We start from the raw sequence: 24684 nt of genomic DNA, 5'->3' as shown, positions 1-24684 counted from the left end.
GAATTCTCTATTATATTACATCACTGATCAAAGACCTATTTGCATTAGCTGAAGTTACTCTCAAAAACCACAAAACAATTCAATGGCTGAGTGAACCTCTGTTTTTATGATTTGAAAAAGGATTCGAGTGATCGCTCATACATCCGAAAACCTCTTTGAACATCCTGTTGAAACCTTATTGACCGCCGTGATGTTGCTGGAATATTGCTAAAAGCGGCGTAAAACCAAACTCAGTCAGTCAGTCAGTGAAACCTTATTGAAACAGTGTTATCATACAAGTAGGTATTACTTCGATGTAGAAGCCAGAAAGATATTCCTACTAAACGAACTCAATTGTATATGTATCCGGACAAGAATCATACAACTCACTATTTTAGTTACTTTGTCAGGAGATCCGCACTCTATTGTTAAGTGTTTCTCATCTCCAACTTCAACATGAAAGACAAAACCGGTACAAAAAATGCATAAAAAATACTCCATGCTGTTAATTTCATTATTTTAAAATGTTGATCACCAGCACTAGTCTATAAATTACGTTACAATTGCAAACACAGAGGGGCGGTTGGGTAGCCTAGTGATCAAAGCGTTCGCTCATCATGCCGAAGACCCTGGTTCGATTCCCCAAATGGGTACAATGTGAGAAGCCCATTTCTGGAGTCCCTCCGCCGTGATATTGCTGTAATATTCCTAGAAGCTCACTCACTCACTCACTCACTCACTCACTCATCCATTTAAATCTCCAAAACATTGATTCTGTGCAAAAGTAAACATTCTGGGCCATTGTTCGCCTCATGGGCGTAGTAGTTTAAATTTTAAGTTTTCGAAAGAAAAAAGTTCATTTTTTCATCCTTGGCATATCTCTTTGATAACTGCATGTTGAAGTTTGTCAAATCCTTTGTCAGAAAGTGACCACAGTGCAGATAGTTTCTGGGTTTCTTGGGTTTCCAGAATTAAATTGTGACGTGTTAAACATATTTTTACCAAATAAAGTTCCTGTCCATCACAGCACGAGGGCTCCCGTTCTGGAGTGATCGTGGCTAACACTGAACTTCAACCGTCGCAGTGTAATTATCTTTAGCTCTGACACTACCGGAATACCGCTATTTTGCGTCTTTCCGTCTGCCGCTGTGTTCATGGCTTTTGACCACTAGTTAGGATGTTTAACATCACGTGCCGATCATTTGCTAGCGAGGTGGACCGGTCAAATACAGTTCCGGCCAACAATAACTACGAGTCACTTCAAAGGTTTCTTTGACCGGAAATGTTCGATCGTTTTGAGAGTGAGTGAAACCGTACGGAGAAGTTTGGTGTTGACAAACTGCGGAACATTATTATAGAGAATTTAATATTCGACCATACGAGCAATGTATCTTGGCAAGCCTTAATGACTAAGCTCTTCGCTGAGTAGGCAATCAATTTAACACATGTATTTTTCATATTGTCTTTTACGCAGAGCGGAAATCGTCCGGATATTGGAGTCCTGTTAGGAAAAATATTTATTTTAATTTGGATTTTTGTAACTCCTAAAGCAAACAACATTTCCTTTTGAAAATCATTAATTCCAACAACTTATACAAAACAGTTTACATGGCCTTGACTTCGAATGTCCTCGGAAATAACCGTTATTACTGCCTATCACTTGTTGGGTTGGCCCTGATTGGTCAATCTGAACTCGCATATCGATCTGGTACTGAGGGCGAAGACCACTGATAGAGTTGATCCAACTCGTCGGACAAAGGCTGTATTGAAGCCCATGAGGATTGAAAGACGACAATGGATAAACAGTCAGGATTTCTGTAAGGTACGTTTTTCAACCGTAATCATCATCATCAGCAGCAGCAGCAGTGTCGCCAACATCATTATCAATTTTCTTTGTTTGTTTGTTCGGTATGGTTGTTGTTTTGTATGGTTATTGCACTGGTGGTGGTAGTAGTAGTAGTAGTAGTAACAGTAGAAGTAGTAGTAGCAGTGGTAGTGGTGGTAGTGGTAGTGGTAGTAGTAGCAGTGAGTGAGTTGGTTGAGTTTTACGCCGCACTCAGCAATGGTAGTAGTAGCAATAGTAGTAGTAGTAATAGTAGTAGTAGTAGTAGTAGTAGTAGTAGTAGCGGAGGTAGTAGTAGTTTCGAGTAAGTGAGTGAAAAGTGATTTTAGTTTTACGCCGCTTTTGGCAACACTACAAAATGGTCTTCACACATTGTACCTATGTGGAGAATCAAGCCCGGGTCTTCGGTATGACATGCGAACGCTTTAACCACTAGGCTACCCCAACGCACCAGAGTAGTAGTAGTAGTGGTGGTGGGGGTGGGGTGGGGGTGGGGGTGGTGGTTGTGGTAATAGTATTTAATTCAAATTTAATGAATTATTCTAAACTTAAATACTATAGTACACATATCAATCCATCCATTTATTCGGTAATTTCCGTTCTTTCACATGGACATTCGTTTGATCTACATGTTTGATCAATCTGCTATTTATAAATTTCGAACGAAATTATTCGTGTCACTTCAATCTTTTCATCGGAATAAGTAAATCAAGAATCGGAACTAACCAAACTGGAAAATCTTGCAATCGTTTTTTTCAATTCGTTCTAAAGCGTTTAAATAATGCCTTTCTATGTAAAATCCAGACAAGTGAGAGATTGGTTTTGGTAAGCCATACTCAATCTGGTTATTTTTTAAAGGATTTCATTAAATGAAAGTAAATATGACGTCATTACTAATTGTGACGTCTTAGCTATCGTCTATTGTGACGTCATGACACGTATGACGTCATGAGAAACCATATCTCTTGTCTTCACAAGCACGCCGGTCTACCCTCGCCGAGGAAGTCGCTGAGTTCTTTGCGCATCTTCACCAAACTATAGCTAAGCTTGTGAGAAAGTGAGAGAGTTTTACGCCGTTTTTAACAATATTCTAGCATATGGGGAATCGCAACCGGGCCTTCGACGTGATGAGCGAACGCTGTAACCACTGGACTTCCCCACCTATAGTTTAAAATGGCAGTGAATTTTAATTCAGTTTAAGAATTAACATATGTTAAAACTGTTTTCCTTAACAACTTTCATCCGACCACAAACAATGCGTTTATTTTGTCTTATCTTTTTTTCTTTACGGGTGAGAAGCAAAACCTGTGTTTTATTGAGTGACGGAGTAAACGATATCAAGCCTGGTTAACGTGTTTAATGTCTGTTTCTCGCCATTAATTTGCCCGATCTATTCTATTCTAGATTTCATGATTGCTTGTTAACCCGCAACCTGTGCACCGCAGTTGCTAGGCCACGCATCCTATTGTTTCTGCTGGAGATTGTCAAACATGTCTGCACATCTGTAACATTCCTTGCAGCAATTAAAGGTAGTCAGCAAGCGTTGATTCCATGTGCCGCTTAAACCCAGAACGAGGCTTACAGAATAGCGTTTCTCAGTACATAGCATGTTATTCCACACCACTTACGTCACAGATCCCAACCCGTGAAGATCCAGGTTATATATTGGTCTTCAGCAACCCATGCTTGTCGCAAGAGGCGACTAACGGGATCGGGTGGTCAGACTCACTGAATTGGTTAACACATGTCATCGTTTTCCAGTTGCGTAGATCGATGCTCATGATGTTGATCACTGGATTGTCTGGTCCAGACTCGATTATTTACAAACTGTCGCCATATAGCTGGAATATTGCTGAGTGCGGCGTTAAACAACAAACCAACTATCAACAGCAATCACAGATCCCGTATGCATGATGTCGTCATCTTTTAACGTTCACGTTTCCAAAGTTACTTTATAACAAACACGCCGAAATGGAAATATATCTCCTTCACTCAAAGCCTTCTGGTTTGTTGCGCTAATGTCAGTTTTCCGCTACAACCCATCTGATCCAGGCACCCTAATGTGGCCATTAGCACAGTACTATCGAGTCTCTGGTAGTTTACATAGATGTGCAAAGGTTTTGACGCCACGGAAGTCCATTATCACACGCCTCCAGGGAACGGGACATTTGGTCTGTAAACATGAGACTAAACTATAACCAAGGTTGCTGCGGTCGTATTTCGTCGCCAACCATTACGGGAGTCAAGGTTGTTTGAGGTGTCCTCATTGGGGACTAGAGACACTGAGCGTCGGGGCTTTACTGAAGAAGGTTTAACTTACATAAACTAGACGTCATATTAGGCTGAGAGAATGCGTTACAAAAACTACACGTCATATTAGGCTGCAGACTCAAGACGCCATATATTGCGAGGGGGTGCGGAAACTAGACATCAGACTAGACTAGACTTACATCTGGTCTCTTAAATGAACCTATTTTACAGAAAAAAACGGTTTATAAAGAATAATCATAAAATATAATGAAAAGGACACCTGAAACTGCGGAAATCTTGACTTGCCACACATACTAGACTTGCATGGACTTCCTTGGATATATGTGTTTCAGGGTCTGTATGACAGACTAAGACTAGACCTACACTAGACATGCACTAGATGCCGTATTATGAAGAGTATGCACAGAAAAAGACCTGGTATAAAGAGCACTGACACAGAAACTAGACGTTAGATTATGACAAGGCTTCTAAAAGAAACAAGACGTTGAATTATTACGAGGAATGTCTTAGAAACTAGACGTCACAGTATAACGATTATCACAGAAACTAAACGTTGGATTACAGTGAGAACTGTCTTAAGAAACTAGAGGTCAAATAATCATGAGGATTGACACTAGACCTCATATTGTAATGAGGATTGCCACAGACACTAGACCTCATATTGTAATGAGGGTTGTCACAGACACTAGGCCTCATATTGTAATGAGGATTGTCACAGACACTAGACGTCATATTGTAATGAGGATTGCCACAGACACTACACGTCATATTGTAATGAGGGTTGCCACAGACACTAGACGTCATATTGTAATGAGGGTTGCCACAGACACTAGACGTCATATTGTAATGAGGATTGTCACAGACACTAGACGTCATATTGTAATGAGGATTGTCACAGACACTAGACGTCATATTGTAATGAGGGTTGTCACAGACACTAGACGTCATATTGTAATGAGGGTTGTCACAGACACTAGACGTCATATTGTAATGAGGATTGTCACAGACACTAGACGTCATATTGTTATGAGGGTTGTCACAGACACTAGACGTCATATTGTAATGAGGATTGCCACAGACACTACACGTCATATTGTAATGAGGGTTGTCACAGACACTAGACGTCATATTGTAATGAGGATTGCCACAGACACTACACATCATATTGTAATGAGGCCATTGCCACTAGACGTCATATTGTAATGAGGGTTGTCTAGACGTCATATATTGTAATGAGGGTTGTCACAGACACTAGACGTCATATTGTAATGAGGATTGCCACAGACACTAGACGTCATATTGTAATGAGGGTTGCCACAGACACTAGACGTCATATTGTAATGAGGATTGCCACAGACACTACACGTCATATTGTAATGAGGATTGCCACAGACACTACACGTCATATTGTAATGAGGATTGCCACAGACACTAGACGTCATATTGTAATGAGGATTGCCACAGACACTACACATCATATTGTAATGATGGGGATTGTCACAGACACTAGACGTCATATTGTAATGAGGATTGCCACAGACACTACACATCATATTGTAATGAGGATTGCCACAGGCTACCTCACCACCCCTTAATAAAAGAGAAAATAAGAACATTATTTCTGAGCTGTAAAAGTAGATTCTTGCAACAAATGTTATAATTGGGATTACACTTTCTTAGTAAAGTACAGATTCTATTACTTTTGTTGGGTTGAGTCCCATCCGAGATTCGAACCCACATCCTCAGAGACAGGCACCCAATTGCCAGCACACAAACTGTCACAAAGTCAGCTGCCTAACCCGCTCAGCCACCACGACTTACACTAAATGGAAGTCGGACAACTGGTAGTCTAGACCACTTTCTAAATGGCATTGTGCAATCATAGATTCTTGCAGTTGCTATTTTATAGTGGTGCACTGCACCCCTCGCAACCCTTCTATCTCTTCGGGGCGGTGGGGTAGCCTAGTGGTTACAGCGTTCGCCAAAGAACCAGGTTCGATTCCCCACATGGGTACAATGTATGATGCCAATTTCTGGTGTCCCCCCGCCGTGATATTGCTGGAATATTACTAAATGCGACGTAAAACCATATTCACTCACTCAATTCCATCTCTTACCCCCTCCCCTCCTCCACTCCTACCCCCAACCCCGTCCCCTTGTGCAGAACTCCAATGAACACATAGATCTCACAGTACGATGCCCCAACCTGCCCCTATCTTGTCTCAACCTCACGCAGTAGAACAGCCAAGGCAATGTGCTCGCTCCTAATTTGTTTACATCAATCAGACGGAATCTTATCGCTGGTAATTTGGGAAACCAATTTCCTCGCGTGAGTGTTATGTAACCTCTGGTTGGGCTGTATTGCTTGGGAATTACTGCGCTGTCAAATTCGTTTATGCTTCCAGGCCATTTTCGTGTCGTAAATGAAGATTTCGGTGAGTTAGATTCTTTTTTGTAACAATTCTTTTTCTCAAATGTCAATTCCCATGTGGCTGAAGAATGATGCATATTATAAGAGTTGTTTTGCCAACAACTTCTATTTAGTATATATTTTATCAGATTTGATCATCTAGATTTGAAATAGACCGTTTTCGTTCCATCACATCGTGTTTAGGGCTTACAGCATGTAATAGGTGGGGCTTTGTGTCCAAAAACGTTGATTAACGAAGAACTCGAAAAGTGTTACTCTTCATCCAAAATGTTCCGCGTTTTATATTTATTTACTTTTTAATTCGGGTTGTTGTTCTTTTGCTGTTGTTTATTGTTTGTTTGGGGTTTCTTTGTTGTTGGTATTTATTTTTTTACTTTTTTTTATTTTTATTCATTTATGGGGGGGAGTTGTTTGTTGATTTTTTTTGGGAGGAGGAGGGGTGTTTTGTTAATTTGTTTTATATTGTTGATCTTTTTAAAAGTACAATTGAGGTCAGGTGTGTAATAAATTAGTCATGTATTTCATCCTTTTCCTGATATATTGGCTACAGGCACTTTAAATGCGCCATTTCTCCATTTTAAGAGGTATGGGAACTTGTAGAATTCATAAGCGCCCTTATGTCATAGTGATCTATTGAAGTGATTTGGTTGCCCAAAGATCGATATTTCTTAAGCACTAAATCCACTAATAGTCTAAAATCATGCATGCCTCATAGGATTTCCATATAGCGTTGACCTTTGAGGTGAGTTCTACCAATCAGGATTTACGTTCGTCCGGGTATTGTGTTAAAAACTTCAACGACAAGGGAACTGCTTCAGACATAAGGTATAACTATGAGCGAGCGTATTGACATTTCTAAGTGAGTTTACGAGCGAATGAGATTTTAGTAGCTGTAATATTGCTCCCACGGCGACCATAGTCTCAGGAAAGCATGACACTCAGTATAAATAATCGTTCCATGTAATCAAAAACATCGCCATCTATGTCGGTTTTAGGAGTGTTTCAGAGCCGGAAACTATAATCTGATATATTGTGAACGAGTATATGGGTTTTGACAGAAGGTGAGAAAAGTAAACTGACATGCGAAAGAAAGTACACATTTGGTGCTGTGTGATTATGTTCGTGACGTAAACGTAAATAAATTGAAAAGTATTTGGATTGTGACTTACAAGTAACAAACACTATTTGTGTCTTGCCCAACACCTCAGATAATCTTAACAGTGTTGCTGGATATCAGGAAAATCATGATCATAATTTGGTTCACAATTCTATGTTCTCAGGGGTACTGTGGGTCCACAGGCCCATGGAACAAAACAATATAAGGAAGCGGTTTAACGTAAGTAGCTGACTGTCTAGTCAAATGTCAAATGTGCAACGTGAACGTGCCGTTGGCATGTTGCAAGCGGGAAGATCAGTTATTGACGTCGCAAGAGCAATGGGATGCAGCCGTCGTACTGTGTATGACTTGCGAGGTCGTCTACAACAAACTGGCACCACTTCTGATCGCCCAAGGTCGGGTCGTCCACGTGTGACGTCACGAGCAGACGACCGTCAAATCGTCCTACGTCACCTACGTGACAGATTTCTGCCGGCTACACGAACCAGGGCTGGGGTGTTTAGAGGTCGACTGTCCTCACAGACCATTCGAAATCGGTTGCGGGCTGCCAATCTCCATTCTCGACGTCCATATCGTGGGCCAATATTGACGCCGTTTCAACAACGTCAACGTCTGCTGTGGGCCCAACGTCACCTCTGATGGACCCAGAGAGACTGGAATCGAGTCATCTTTAGCGATGAATCCAGGTTTACCCTCAGATTCGCGGAAACGACGTCATGAACGGTATGCCCAATGTTGTGTACAGGAAGTCGACAGATTCGGGGGCGGAAGTTGCATGGTGTGGGGTGCTTTCTGTTGGAACAACCGTTCCCGACTTCTGGTCATCCGTGGAAACCTCACAGCTGCTGCTTACCGCGACCAGGTGCTCACCCCTGAGCTCGTTCCTTTCATGGCAGCTCATGGCCCAGGTCTACAGTTCCAGCATGATAATGCTCGGCCGCATACCGCGATGTTGACATGAAATTTCCTTCAAAACGCTGGAATCAACGTCATGGACTGGCCATCGAGGTCCGCTGACTTTAATCCAATAGAGCACGCTTGGGATGCACTTGGGAGAAGGCTTCGTGGTCTCAGGAACCAACCTCAGAATTTGCAGGAACTTGGCGCTGCCTTGCAAGAGCAATGGCGGAGAATCCCGAACCACGTGTTCACAAGCATCAGGCAGTCGATGAGGAGACGGCGTTTGGCAGTGGTGAATGCGCGGGGCGGCCATACACGATATTGAACTGAGAAATGTCGCATTTTTATTCTTGTGACTTGACATTCTGTATACCCATGTTTTGGAACGGCGGTGTAGCCTAATGGAACTGACTATAGCACTGTCAGTGTATCGAGTACATCACACAGATCTCAGCAATGGAATAATAACAATTTAACCATCGTACCATCTCTTGTTCTTTTATAGTGCACTGAAGAAAGAATGTGAAGTTTCTTTTTTGACTCAGTATAGTTGACTGTACAGTAAGTCCTGACATATCTGACTTTACACCATATCCTAACACGGTTGACTGTGAACTTTATCCTGACATAGCTGACTGTACACTACACACCTGTTCAAGTAACTTAGGTTCGGTATTATTCGTTACACTGCTATACTGTGTAGCAGTGTAACGAATAATACTGAGCCTGAGTTTACTTAGACTGATAGATGACCGTGAGTTAAATCGCACGCGCATGCGCCAAAAGTGAAAAACACAGTCGACCGACACTGTTGATGGTGTGGTATACTTTCATTTGTACGTGAGTTTATATTTGAGTGGAAACTCTTTCCAAAGCGCAGGTTCTGAGAAGTGATCACATACCAAAATATAAGAATTATCCTCTGTTTCTGGAGTCTGGGGATGGTGGTGGGGTAGCCTTGTGGTTAAAGCGTTTTGGGGGGTTATTTTGGTTTGGTTTTTTTATGTTGTGAGACGTTTTAGTGGCTTTTTAGTGTGTTTGGGTTTTTTAGGGTTTTTTTTGTTAAATGTTTCTGTTCAGGTCGCCTCGCGGTTAAACCCTACTTTGTTGCAACGTGTCAATGTGACGTTTGTCATCTGTAACGTTTGTTTAGAAGATGACCTTAAACTTGTGGTCGACGCCTATGAAACTTGCCGTTAAATTAATAGTCCAAGAGCCCGCGGGTGATTTTTGTACCGAGAGAAGCCAAATGGTTTGAACATGTATTCTGATGTAAAATTGCCTCGTGAATCCACACCTTTCAGCCTTACAAATCAAAGCTGTGGCTCTAGCCCACTAGGGGGCGTTGAAGCGGGTAAACTGCATTATCCTTTCAAATGTCATTTCCCAGCTACAAGTACTCAGTATTGGACCCATAGTGGTTACAATGTGCGAAGAAAGTGTAATTTCACAAAAGACAATGTAGTATGTAAAGTAATTACATATTGTTTTTCTTCTTAAACTTATGAACTTATGTCATTCTACAACCTGAAGTTCATTGTAATGAAAGAGCAAGTTTGGTGCAAGTCGTAATTAAATAATCTTTTGAGGTTAAAAGAAAAACAAAACTGATGTTCAGCATTTGCAGGTCAAGTGCTGCAAACACGTTCATCCTTTGACCTCCAAATGGGGGCGTGTTTTACGCAAATATCGCTCATGTATGGCCACTTCAGACACTATTATGGAACACACGAACAAGTCTCCAGCTACTTATCGGTCTCCAAATGATAGCTCTCGCAAATGTGTTTGCAACTTGAGATGTGACATTGTTTTTATTCAATGAAACAAGAGTAATCGATGCCTCCACAGCCTTCATTACAAAATGACAGCCTCATTACAGACCAATTTAGGCCCCGCGGAGAATTATTATTACCTTCGTTCTCCACCAATCGTGACGCGATAATGCGGATACCTTATCAGCAGTGTCACGTGTTCTCAACATGGACGTCATTAAAGAAACCAAAGTTCGACAAAAGTGCACCGAGGGATCAAAAATCAATTCATGATTAGCATCCTAAGGAAATTTCATTTTCATAATGGAAACTGCAATGTTTGGGGATGGGGTTAGGGGATAAAAATTATGAACGTGTTTATCATTTGGAGATCTTCATCTTATAGATTTGTTCTTTAATGCGTGTATTTCTGTAAAAACAAACAACACAAATCGTCCATGAAAGCAGGGCATATAGTATGACCAGAAGTTATTGAGAATTTTAGGAACATGTTTAATTGGATTTCTAGTATAAACAACCTTGACCAGCTATTAAGTGCTTGGTTTCATTCAAGAGAGACAACTCCGTTAATCCTTTTCCATTAGTTTGTGAAGAGTTATCCCCTTTGTGTACTTACTAGCAGACGACATTTTCAGTGATCCTCAGTATGGATGATTTAGAGAAGGGGAAGTTGATTTTAGAGTGTTATAACAAGGACATCAGATCAGCTAAAGTGATTTCAAGTAGAACAGGCATCCCTTTGTCCACTGTTTATCGCGTTTTGAAACATATTGCAAATGGATATGGCATTGAGCACCAGGGAGGCGCAGGTAGGCCCAGAAAATTGACTGTCGGTGACAGGAGGCGGCTTGGTATTCTTGTTTCTAAAAACAAACGAAGGAGTTTAGAAAACTTAATTACAATCTTAAATTCTCAATAATTTCTGGTTGTACTGTATATTCAAATGTGCTACTTTTAACCAGATGCATTCGCTAAGACTCCCACTCGTGAAGATCCGGGTTAAAATTGCTCTTCAGTAACCCGTGCTTGTCGTATCAGGAGACTAACGAGTGGTCAGGCTCGCTATTCCAGCTATATGGCGGCAGTCTGTAAATAATCGACTCTGGACCATACAATCCAGTCATCAACAGCATGAGCATCGATCTGCGCAATTGGGAACCATGTGTCAACCATGCCAGCGAGCCTGACCACCCGATCCCGTTAGTCGCCTCTTACGACAAGTATGGGTTACTGAAGACTCATTCTAACCCGGATCTTCACTGGTAGATACTTAAAGTACAACTAACAGAAAAATGTATGGTAGTACAGATAAATCATAAGCAATTATGTAAACAAAACTAAAAAGGCTCTTATTGCACGTGCAGGCAAATTATGAAGAACCATTAATCACTCCACATACAATTTCAAAACCAACAGAAAATATAAAACAAATTAAATTACAAAATAAAAGTCATCATGGACAGTACAGACAAATTAAAAGCTATTAATGAATGTTGAGTGACATTTAAAACAAATAATGAGTAGAATCAAATTAACGAACCACCAATGAAAGTACAGAAAAAACATATACCATTAGTGCAGTATAATTTAAGAATTGAAATTACACTAAAAAATATTTATTATGCAACTTACATAAATCTGAAAAATTGTGGTTACATTAGTGTTTTATTTGGATTAGAAAGAACTGAACTGAAAGAAAAGATTTATAATTTTGTCTTTGTACGTGTGTGTGTGTGAGGAACGCCTTCTCACAATATAATTAGGAAGGTAACTATAGAGCTAAAACTACCACTTTGCTCGCGTTCCCAATTATTCGACCGTACCCTGTCGATATACATTGCTATAACCCGAGGCACAAACATGACAACTGTTCTTGTATTGTTTTACATTATATTGTTATATAATGTTTATGTACTTTTTGGTTCTTGTACCCGTGAAGTTCCGGGTGAGAATGAACCTTCAGTAACCCATGCTTGTCGTAAGAGGCGCGGTTGACACATGTCATCGGTTCCCAGTTGCGCAAGTCGATGTTCATGCTGTTGATCACTGGATTGTCTGGTCCAGACTCGATTATTAACATACCGCCTCCATATAGCGGGAATATCGCTGAGTGCGGTGTAAAACTAAACTCACTCACTCACTTTGGTTCTTGTAATTTTATATATCATATTGTTATATAATGTTTATATTCTTCTCTCATACGTGCTATTGTAAATAATCTTTTTGGTGTATAGTCTTCAGGCTGACAATATTTTATATAATTAGGCTGTTATCGGAAGTACCCAGATGAATCCCTTAGCATGGACAATTGTACTGTTTCTTGTATGCAGTTCCAGAGGTCAAATGCTAAGGATCTAAAAAAATGTGTTTGGACCTTGGGGAAATAGTTCTGCTTACTAACATATACTACTGGGATAAAGTAACTGTGTATTATTCGATGTTATGCTATTTTTAATGCAAAAAGATAACATGATTTGTGGTGTTTTCCTTAATCACTGTTTAACTGTTGACACGATAATATCGATCTGTATGGTTTGACACAAGGTATCGTGACACGCCCTTGAGGAGATGTTTCAAAATTCAGTATCGTGTGTGTCCACCATTGGCGTTGATGCAGGCTTGACAACGATGACGTATAGACGGCACTAAGGGATTGAAAAAGGCTTGGGGAATGTTGTTCCATGCCTGAACCAACGCTTGTCCCAATCCAGCTGACGTCAATCTGATTCTGGGCTTGACGTTAACGTCGCTCCATTTCATCCCAAGCGTTAGGAGGGCAGGTCCAGAGAAACAGCTGGCCAGGGGAGTACTGGAATGTTCTGCTGTGTTTCAGGAAATCTGTCACAACACGAGCGACATGTGGACGGGCATTATCTTGCTGAAGCGTGAAGTAACGTCTGTCCTTTAATGAACGTCTGCACATGAGGCCCAATGATTTCATGCCTGCATCGCAGACCTGGCAGACCGCCATTGACAATGACAAGTTGTGTCCGACCATGAGATGTGATGTGTCCCCATACCATAACGCTTTCGCCACCAAACTTTCGACGTTGAACAACGCACGCGTTAGCATACCGTTCACCTCACCGTCTGTACACACTTGCCCTGTCATCTGACCTGTCCAGATGAAATCTCGATAAGTGAACTTAACACCATCCCAATCTTGTCTCCTGTACCAAAGATGCTGTCTGCACCAGGCAAGACGTGCCTGTCGGCGAAATTGCACACTGGGAATGCAGACTTATCCGTCTTTGGCACCAACTCGAGGAAAGTCAGTTTGAGTGTCACGTGGAGACGTGTGGTGGCGCTGAAGTCAATACCTCGTGTGACCACCGTGGGCATCCAGAACTGCACGGCATCGCCTCGGCATCGAACGAATAAGTCTCAGAATCTCGTGTTGCCCAATAGCAGCCCACTCTGCCTGTAGTGCCTGTGCGAGTTGCTGAAGTGTCTGGGGCTGAGGGTTACGGCGTCGCACCCGTCTGTCCAGGGCATCCCACAGATGTTCGATCGGGTTTAAGTCCGGTGATCTTGAGGGCCAGGGGAGCACATTGATGTTGTGGTTCTGGAGGAAGTCTCTAGTGTGACGTGCTGTGTGGGGTCTGGCATTGTCCTGTTGAAACAACTCCCTCTGGCGATCAATGATTGGAAGGAGGTGTGGGCGTAGGATTTCGTCACAGTACCGTTGAGCTGTCAGGTTGCCCTGGATCATCACCAAATCACTTCTCCTACGGCAGGTGATCGTTCCCTACATCATAACACTTCCCCGGCCGAATCTGTCCACCTGGGGAACGCAAGCGTCGGCGAAACGTTCACGTCGATGTCTGTACACCCGCATTCTTCCATCGCGTCGTTCCAATAGAAATCACTGAACCAGATTCTACGCCAATTCGGTAGGTTCCAGGCCTGAACGTTGGTGCACCATTGAACTCGATGTCGACGATGTTGTTGTCGAAGCACAGGGCCAAAATCAGGTCTTCTGGCACGTAAACGAGCCTCTCTCAACCCGTTCCTGACGGTCTGTGCAGAAAGCCTCCTCAATCCGGGTATTTGTCGAGCGGTACTGGTCGCCGTAGCTGTTCGATGACGCAGGTGAAGTACCCGGATGTAGCGATCCTGCGCCGCAGTGGTCGCTCGAGGTCGCCCACTACGAGGGGCATCTGCTACCGCATTCTGCCGGCGATATCTCTCCCAGAGCCGTGAAATGGTGCTTTGGTGAACATTCATGCGTCGGGCAACTGCACGTTGAGACTGGCCAGCTTCAAGCAAACCAATGGCGATATGACGGTTGGCTTCACTCAGACGTGGCATTTTGCGTTCGTCAACAATATTCCAAATACAGTGAATAATCGACAGACAGCGATCAACCTTTTATACCCATCATTGGGACTATCTGATCCCCAACTTTCACGTGCATTGCATGTGAATTGTGTATTCTGTGACACTACACGCCGAAATTGAAAATCATGCTGTTAAATACGGGTATTTTACGGATGGTGCTGTTTGTTGTGATGTTTCAAAACATAAACACCATAGGACTCATAAACAGAGCAAACCCTTTTGTAAAATGAATCACGTTTTAATTCACTGCTACATGAAATTGCTATTTTCATTATGCGTTTCTTTTTTGGGAGAGTATATATTAGAAACTTTAAACCAAAAAGTGAGTTTTCGGGTAAATTCAAATACACCATGACAGTGGGGAAACGCTAAGACAAATATCTAGTTTCTGAAGAGTTCATATTTTATAAGAAAATAACAGCTGTTGAACTGTCTTAATAATACCGTATTTCCTCCATTAAGCGACGGGGTAAAGCAGCAGTTTAAGAAATAGGCACCAGGCCTCAAATAAGCGCTGGGTACGTTTTTTATAAACATATTCTCCCTTGATACTCAAAATAGATTTATTAAGGAATGGTCCCTAACTTTGACGCAACGCTCACTAACAATGATTTATTGCAGTAAACCCAGTAAGGGCGATAAGTTCGGGCCTCCAATAAGCGCCGGGCCGTTAATAAGCGCCTGGTCTGGAAGTCCGTTGATAAAATAAGCGCCCGGGCGCTTATCAGAGGAAATACGGTATATAATAAAATGAAACTTTCTTCTGAAACCGCAATAATGTAGACTTGCCAAATATTATTGGTTTGCTGGGTTGCACTTCTATTCGTTCAGGGAGGGCCTGCGTAGCAAGAAAAGTGTATATCTGCAATTTCATACATTTTGCTTAAAAGCACTATCTTCTGAATGGCCACTGTTAAAAACATTAAAAATGTAAAGGAGACATTATGTAAACACATTTTGACATAAACACGTGTGCCTACATTCCACGCACGTGCCTGTACGCTACACGCGATTGAGTATACGTTATCATATCACCTTGACCAAATTTGGGAGGGGAATTCAAACAATCGTGTTTCTTGTTGCTCAGACCGAACGGAAATCAATATTTATGTTATGTAGTCCATATCTTGAATCAGTGTGCATTCACAACATCTTAACAGTTACGTCCTTACTAGAGACTGACGTGCTATTAATCTTTGTAAAATACATCAGACAGTCAGATCTTGTTACGTATCCCGGCGGTTTCAATACAGTTTCAAACACAGAGGGGCGGTGGGGTAGCCTAGGGGTTAAAGCGTTCGCTCGTCATGCCGAAGACCCGGGTTCGATTCCCCTATGGGTACAATGTGTGAAGCCCATTTCTGGTGTTCCCCGCCGTGATATTTTCTGGAATATTGCTAAAAGCGGCGTAAAACCATACTCACTCACTCATTGCTAAGTGTCCAAGAGTGGAACCTGCGTGTTCGTGTAAGTGAATGTTGTTGTTCCTGGTCTGTACGTTATCACATCTGTGTTGGGAAAACCAGGGGTTGATAGCATGAGCAAGCTCTAGAATTTTTAACTTCAATCTATTCCTATGGATGTCAAAAGGCATTTGGGTCTAATTGTGAAGGAATTATGTGATTCGTACACTATGTACACCATGATTCGTACTGTTTTACAATGTTTCTGATTTGCATCACTTCGGGTATTCTTCCCACATTAAGCAGACAGACCGAGATTAACTGGTAAACTGTTCAAAGAGGCGTTAGGGGCGGTGGGGTAGCCTAGTGGTTAAAGCGTTGTCTCGTCACGCTGCAGACCCGGGTTCGATTCCCCACATGGGTGCAATGTGTGAAGCCCATTTCTGGTGTTCCCCGCCGTGATATTGCTGGAATATTGCTAAAAGCGGCGTAAAACCATACTCACTCACTCACTCAAACCGTCGTTAAGCCTATTCAATTCAGTTACTTACAAACCCGTGAAGATCACGGTTAGAGCTGGTCATCATCAAGCCATGCTTGTCATAAGAGGCGACTAACGGGATCGGGTGGTCAGACTCGCTGACTTGGTTGGCACATGTCATCGTATCCCAGTTGCGTAGATCGATGCTCACGATGTTGATCACTGAATTGATTCCAGACCCACTCACTCACCGCAGAAAAGGAAGGCTAGAAACGAGACAGAGACGTTTTTAGACGAATTATTAATATTTATTTTTTCATGGCAACGGGAAAAATTACTTTCAACAAAAGACTTCTTCGAGAACACTGCAACCGTACCACGTCGTTGTCACGTGTCCTTCAAGGTCATATGTGATTGGTTCACGGGCGAAAACCTGAAGCCATACCGCAGACTAAAAGACCAGAAGGAAGGACTTCTAAATAGATTTGACAGGAACAGAAATACACCTCGTAATTTTCTAATATACCACATGACAATTCCATCAAATTTGTCTCGTTGGTAAAAATGGTCGATACTTCCAGAGAGCAGGGACAGTGCCTTGGCGAGGTCTGTTTCGGCAGACACTTGAGACTAATTATTCTCTGACGTTTCATATATAATGGTCAGTAAGAGAACAGGGGCGCTGGGGTAGCCAAGTAAGTAAAGCGTTCGCTCGTCACGCCGAAGACCCGGGTTCGCTTCCCAATGTGGGTACAATGTGTGAAGCCCATTTCTGGTGTTCCCCGCCGTGATGATGCTATAATTCCGGTAGTTGTGAACAAGATAGGCGTAGTGATAAGATACGGTCTAGAGACGGTTACGGTAATTGGAATACTTTGTTTTTTTGTGTTTTGTAATTACCATTTAACTTTTTGCCTTTGTCCATCTTGTAACTTTTGTTTCTATGATTCAATATTATAGCTCATGTGCAACCGTTGGTGGTGTTTTTGAGTTAAATAAAGAACATCAGCTGTGTTAGGTTACCTGCTCTCGTGTCCCCTAAATCCCATCATCTTACTAGTGGGGCGGTAGGGTAGCCTAGTGGTTAAAGCATCCGCTCGTCACGCCGAAGGCCCGGATTCGATTCCCCACATGGGTACAATTTGTGAAGCCCATTTCTGGTGTCCCCCGCTGTGATATTGCTGGAATATTGCTAAAAACGGCGTAAAACCATACTCAGACAGTCAGTCAGTCATCTTACTAGTTTTACTATTTCACGTGGCTAGCACTTAACCCAACACAAACTGGCGACAGCTGTGACACTGACATGGTGTTGATGTCAAATTACATACATTATTGCATCTTTATATTAATTTTCTGAGCTAGTGCTAAAGGGTCGCATAATATTTGAAGAAAAAAGTGTTTCCTACTAGTATTTTAATCCCGTAAGAGAAGCTTAAATCGCAGAGGTCACTTTTTACTTCAACCCTATGGCATAATGTATTAGTGGACCCGTTTTACAATGCGAAAAGATGTGTTAAAGTTTTCGTGAAATTCGAACCAATTTGAAAATCATAATCTCATTAAAGCAAGAAAAAACCAACAAAGTTTTAATCGCAAATGTCGAATTTTTCTTCAATACCGTGGTATGAAGAACTTGTTTACAATACGAGAGGAGTGTCTCAAAATGTTTTAAAATGTTCGTAAAATTCGAATTACAATCTGATTTGTGTTCTAAAATCCACAAAGCCTTAATCGCATAGGTCGCATTTTGCTTCAACCCCTTTATATAAAGAACTTGTTTTACAATATGAGAATCTGTACTTTACTGAGAAAGTGTAATCCAATGTGTTACATTTGACCACTTTCTCAATGACACAGTGTATTCAATACGAGAGGTAGGTGTCAAGATGTTATAAAATCTTCGTGAAATTCGAACCGAATTTTTTAAAAAAAACAATCTCATTTACTTATTGAAATCCACAAAGTGAAAAAGTCCTTTGAGGCGCCTTGATGGCGTCTTATTGTAGGTTTGCGTCCTAAATAAGTGATCACAGGACGCCAGTGATTGTGTCTAAGGACGATGCCAGCTTTTAAGGGATATTATCAGAGGCCGTGTCGCCTTATCGTCTTCATGTGAGAATAGCCTCCCTCTGAACCATGAGGTATTTCTGTTAAATACATTGATTTTTGGTACGATGGAAATGTAAAGACTGCTGTAGACACTTTTGTTGTAATATTTTGAGTATGTTTTGGTCAGTAAATGGTCGAGTTTGGACCAGGTAATCTAGTGACTGACACCAGGATGCATCGGTCAACATGAATTATCCCTGTGATGTGGTTTGGTTTGGTTGTTGTTTAACGCTGCACTCAGCAATATTCCAGCTATATGGCGGCGGTCTGTAAATAATCGAGTCTGAACCAGATAATCCAGTGTTCAACACCATGAGCATAGATCGACGCAATTAGGATACGATGACATGTGTCAACCAAGTCAGCGAGCCTGACCACCCGATCCCGTTAGTCGCCTCTTACGACAAGCATGGGTTACTGAAGATCAATTCTGACCCGGATCTTCACGGGTTCATATATGTGTTCATATTATTGCATTGCTTGTAGACAAGTTTAATGCCATAGTAAAGCATATAAGAAATATCCCTCATGCTCTTTAATGAATATCGATTTATATATTTACAAGTCAATATCGGCGTTTTAGCAAGATGGAGGATACGACGGGATTTTTAGGAAGGTGTATTTGTGTAAGAAACAAATGAGCCTGGGTCCCGATACACAAAATGTTCGTAAGCCTATAAACTTTAGAGTTACGACAAGCCGTAACGTTACGAACTCTTTATGGAGCGAGACCCTTGTCCAGTTCTAACACATTCTCCACGTGTTAGCAATATGGAGGATATGAAACGATTTTAGAAAGACGTATTTAGACAAGAAACATATGAGTCTAGTCCGGTTCTGGGCCTAGATATTCGGAGCTCTCTTAACACTAAGATAGTCGTAAGTCTATGTTAATGGATGGCACTTACGACTATCTTAGCGCTAAGAGAGCTTCGAAATCTAGGCCCAGAACCGGAGCGCTACGACATTCGTAAACCTAAGATAAACTTGAGAGTTACAACAGGTCGTAAGTTCGTAACGTTACGATCGCTTTGTGGATCTGGTACACCCACGTTAGTGCAGTGTAAGTGATCTCACTTCTTTACTATACGATGGAGCCATCCACCTCGTAGCATCGTATAGGAAGTGACATCATTAATCCTAATACTCCCGTCGCAAACCGTCAGTATCCTTCCCAGAATATTTATTGCTCATGGATTTATTTTCATTGAACGTCTTTTTCACGTCAAGTGCTTCTCGCCGGCTCAATAAGAGGCTACACTGGCGGACAGTTCCTGGGGATTTAACACAGTAGAATGGACGTGTCATAATCGAAGATACTTTGCTTATCGAACGGCGAAAGACTGAAGACAATTAACGTGTTAATACAGTGAAGATTCGTAAAATCGAACACCATTAACTTGATGTGTCGTTTAAGATGATGTTGCCGGTCAATTTCTAATTCTAATTATAATTCTGTTTTCTGTTATGATGTGTGTGTGTGTGTGTGTGTGTGTGCGTGCGTGCGTGCGTGCGTGCGTGCGTGCGTGCGTGTGTGTGTTCTTTCTATTATTTTGCTATATTTGTATTTTATCAGGTACGAGCATGTTCTTTCCAAGATTCCAAAGAGTGGCAAAAGTAATGTAAATTTAGGTTATAACATTCAAAGCTTTAGTAACGTTTTCATAATGTTTTATCAGTAGACATGTGGAGGACGTTTTGTGGCAACAGTAACTAAAATCATATCCTTTCTGACATGTGGTCTCGGGTTTGTTTAGATGAACACACTTGCATGTTGTCTGGCGACTGATCTGGCGCTCATTTTTTCGTGACCATTTCGTAATGATTATTTGAATAAAAAATGTGACATCTGTTGTTTCAGTTGACGGGACGAGCACACGTCCAAAATAGCCAGTCAAGCTGGGCATAATGGCCACTCAACAACATACGACTGGCCCGGACGCTGACGTGAGGGACAACGTAAACACAACCGGACATGACGTCATGAACATCTCTGACGTCATATACACTCCGGAGTACATACTTTTCTTCATCGCAATCGGCGTGCTGTCTGTGGTTGGAATAGCCGGAAATATTCCCGTGCTCATTGTGTATTTCCGCCGGAAAGATAAAAAAACCTCAAATACTTTCATAAAAATTCTGTCGGTGATAGACTTATTAGTGTGTGTCTTCATAATGCCATATACTCTGGTTTATGAACTTCATGTGGTCTATTCAGATGTTTTCTGCAGATTATTCGAATTTATGAGACACTTTGCCATCATATCATCGAATGTAACATTGGTTGCCATAGCAGCGGAAAGATATTTTGCAGTTTGTCATTTCGCAAAACGGTTCACTGTTAAGCAAGTGAATTGTGGAATGGTAGTTGTCGTGACAATAAGTGGTATCCTAGCAACACCTGCAGTCCTGATCTTTACCCTTGTAACAGTCGATGACATCAGAGATATTGAGTGCCAATTTCCACATCCCGGAAATGCGACCCACTTCTGCCACTTTACGACAACAGTTACCGGCCCCCTCGTTGCGTATCTTTACCAGGGCCTCCTTATGCTGTCATTCTGCATCTCTCTCATACTCATTGTCATTTTCTACGCCTTAATTTATTCCAGGCTGTGGAACAGAACAAAGTTGAGAACAGAACAGAATCCCCAAATTGCGACAATCGAAAATGAGAACAAAAGTGACACTTCCGGGCCCAAAATCACATTAAGTTCACGCCTTGCTGACAATGGTTCGAACGTTGTTAAAGGAGAACGTTCGGAAGTTTCAAAACAACAAGAGACGCAGCTTGACAAAAATTGCAAATCTGCCAACGGAAGTACCTTTGGGACTACAGTGAGACATAAAAGGATTTGGCTTCATTATCGAACCGCGAAAATGTTGTTTTTGTGTACTGTGATATACCTGGTTACCTGGATGCCATTTTGGTTTGACATATTTGGCGTCACGCAGTTTCTTCTTCTAAGATATATGTTTTTCCTCGGCAACGCCACAAACCCCCTCGTTTACGGCATCGTTAATTCGCACGTGAGGCATTCATTCCTGAGACTCCTTCACGAGTGTAAACCAAGTGTTAGTTTTGTGTTTAAGGTAGACCTGCAGAAACCATCTGTTTCCACAAACAATGAACGCTCAATCGATTAAAAGCACTTTACGTGTTTACAAAGTGTTAATTTGTTTGTATGGAATGTGTTTGTATAATTTGTGAAACGTGGAATCAGCCCTCTTTGTAATGATTTTCAATTTCCTGGGATTGTAGTATTCTCATTATTTCTTTGCGTTTTTACGTCGGGTTATGATTTTAGATTCAGAAAAACAACACTTTTAGCAGCCTACACACTCTGGAATTAAAACTGTTGATTAATGAGTGGGTGAAAAATTACCACTTTCATGAACGGGATGTATGGCGACACACTTTGAGGACGGATATTTTGTGTGTGTGTGTGTGTGTGTGTGTGTGTGTGTGTGTGTGTGTGTGTGTGTGTGTGCGTGCGTGCGTGCGTGCGTGTGTGCGTGTGTGTGCGTGTGTGCGTGTTATTGAGGCGCAGCTATCTCTTCCGCAAATGTACATGCATTGTCAATTTCTCAAAGCCTCTTTCTTTTTTCTCTGTTGGTTTAAAGAAGTTTTTTGTTTTCACCGCTATTTTACCTTTTACGCCTTAAAGAAACTGTTTCACCTTATTACCGACTTATTTTCTGATGTTGAAATTTCATGTTGTATTCACGACTTTACGTAATAAAATATGCAGAACATTTCTTTAAGAAGACTTGGTTTTCAGCATCTACATCAGACATTTCGCTACAGTAAAGAGAGGGCTGCACTTAATTTGTAGCCCGGTGCTTGATCTGAAAATATACTTTGTTGTGCATGTACTTCAGATACTTACCCGTGAAGATCCGGGATAAACAGTTGATCTTCAGTAACCCATGCTTATCGAAAGAGGCGACTAACGGGATCGGGTGGTCAGGCTCGCTGACTTTGTTGATACATGTCATCGGTTCCCCCAAACAACTATCATAATTTGGTTTAGTACTTTTAGTTTAAAAACAAAACCATTATGGAAATTATCGTTTACTTTAAACAGGATATATGCGCTTTTGGAAAACATGCATTTGGTTTTCCTCAAAAAGGTTACCACCTTTTCAAAAGTGAAAATTAGAAATGACTGTTATATGGTCACATGATTGTCATTTTTGACAAGTGAAATCTAGGTTTAATAGTCTTGTATAAGCACACTAGGAATTGTTATTTTGCTTTAAAAATCAGTGCCATCATATCTTTAACAATATATCCTTTAATTGTTAATACAAATCATTATGATATATCTAAACCAGTTACCAATTGAACCTTCTCTAAATATTGTTTGGTCTACCCAAGAATAAAAAGTAAGTATATATACACACACACACACTTTTTATTCTCGGTATATATAAATATATATATATATGTATGTATGAATGTATGTGTGTATATGTGTGTGTGTGTGTGTGTGTGTGTGTGTGTGTGTGTGTGTGTGTGTGTGTGTGTGTGTGTGTGTGTGTGTGTGTGTGTGTGTGTGTGTGTGTGTGTGTGTGTGTGTGTGTGTGTGTGTGTACCTGGAAACCTGGCCAAAGTAAGCTTCAGTCATTTGATTCAAGTCATCTTCACTGTCATAATCTACAAGAGTATATGAGAGGATTCCACTCCAGAGGGGCGGTGGGGGTAGCCTTGTAGTTAAAGCGTTCGCCCGTTTCGCGGAAGAATGAGTGAATTCCATTTTACGCCGCTTTTAGCAATATCGCGTCGGGGGACCCTAGCAATAGGCTTCACATATGGTACCCATGTGAGGAATCGAACCCAGGTCTTCGTCTAACACTTTAACCACAGGACTACCCCACCACCCCGTTCCGCCAAAGAATCGTGGGCGATTTCCCACCTGGTAGCAATGTGTGAAGCCCATTTCTGTTGTCGCACACTGATATTGCAGGAATAGTGCGTTAAGCGGCGTAAAACCATACTCACTCCAGACCACTTATCAAAAATAGAAAAATGTCAGGACCTTTGGCACTGAAATATTGTTCGAAGCGGCGTTAAACCAACACACTCACTTACAATAATACAAAATAGCAACCCGAAGTGGACTTTTCATACATTGTCATACAGAGATAAAGGCGACTCCCACACCATCATTATAAGATTCAAGAACCTACAAAGAAAGACATTCATTCATGCATTATCATCACTTTCACATCATATCGCATCGCATCGCATCGCATCGCATCGCATCGCATCACTTTTCATACTTCTGGATATCATTTATCACATAGTTTTGGTTGTTTGTTTTTTCTTTATCTCATAATACACAAAGGTATTATCTCGATAAGCTGTCCATTTTCCTCAAAAGGATTTAGGGTATTATCACAGTGCAGGATCCTCGTAACCAACGACGTATACGGTAAATCACAGTTATAACGAGTCAGTGAGTGAGTTTAGTTTTACGCCGCACTCAGCAATATTCCAGCTATATGGCGGCGGTCTGTAAATAATCGAGTCTGGATCAGACAATCCAATGATCAACACCATGTGCATCGATCTACGCAATTGGGATACAATGACATGTGTCAACCAAGTCAGCGAGCCTGACCACCCGATCCCGTTAGTCGCCTCTTATACGACAAGCATGGGTTACTGAAGGTTCATTCTAACCCGGATCTTCACGGGTGGGTTATAACGAACTCAAAGGAACTAATCAGTAGAATTCGTTATAACCATGTTCGTTACACTCATTTTGACTAAAATATACAGAAAGGGGCCAGGTCAGAAAACAGTTCGTCATATCCGTTTGTTATAATCGTGTTCGATAAAAACGTTGTTCTACCATGCATTCTGGTACACTACCGGAGACGAGTCAGCGATACCCGCAGTAAATGATATTTTTTGCACGTGACCGCTCTACCGCGATTGGCTTAGAACGTAATTTTCAGGATCGGATCCAGGTTTGGAAAGTACAAATTGAAAAGACAGTATGGGTGTTTCTTCTAAACCATACAG

The 24684-nt window shown here is 41.5% G+C and overlaps 1 protein-coding gene across 1 annotated transcript; it reads left to right on the top strand.

Annotated features, from left to right (window-relative positions):
• The first annotated feature begins 1727 nt into the window (after positions 1 to 1727).
• LOC124280706 (cholecystokinin receptor type A-like) lies at positions 1728 to 21814 on the top strand. The gene is made up of 2 exons (XM_046716690.1): positions 1728 to 1801; positions 20512 to 21814. Exon 2 carries the CDS (start codon positions 20559 to 20561, stop codon positions 21795 to 21797), a length of 1239 nt encoding a protein of 412 aa, XP_046572646.1. The 5' UTR covers positions 1728 to 1801; positions 20512 to 20558; the 3' UTR covers positions 21798 to 21814.
• Positions 21815 to 24684: the final 2870 nt, after the last annotated feature.

This window comes from Haliotis rubra, unplaced genomic scaffold, assembly GCF_003918875.1.
Source record: "Haliotis rubra isolate DU_JTF1 unplaced genomic scaffold, ASM391887v1 Scf272, whole genome shotgun sequence".
NCBI classification, from domain to species: Eukaryota; Metazoa; Mollusca; class Gastropoda; order Lepetellida; family Haliotidae; genus Haliotis; species Haliotis rubra.
The sequence above is the reverse complement of the archived record's forward strand: the minus strand, read 5'-3'. Positions and strand labels throughout refer to the sequence as shown.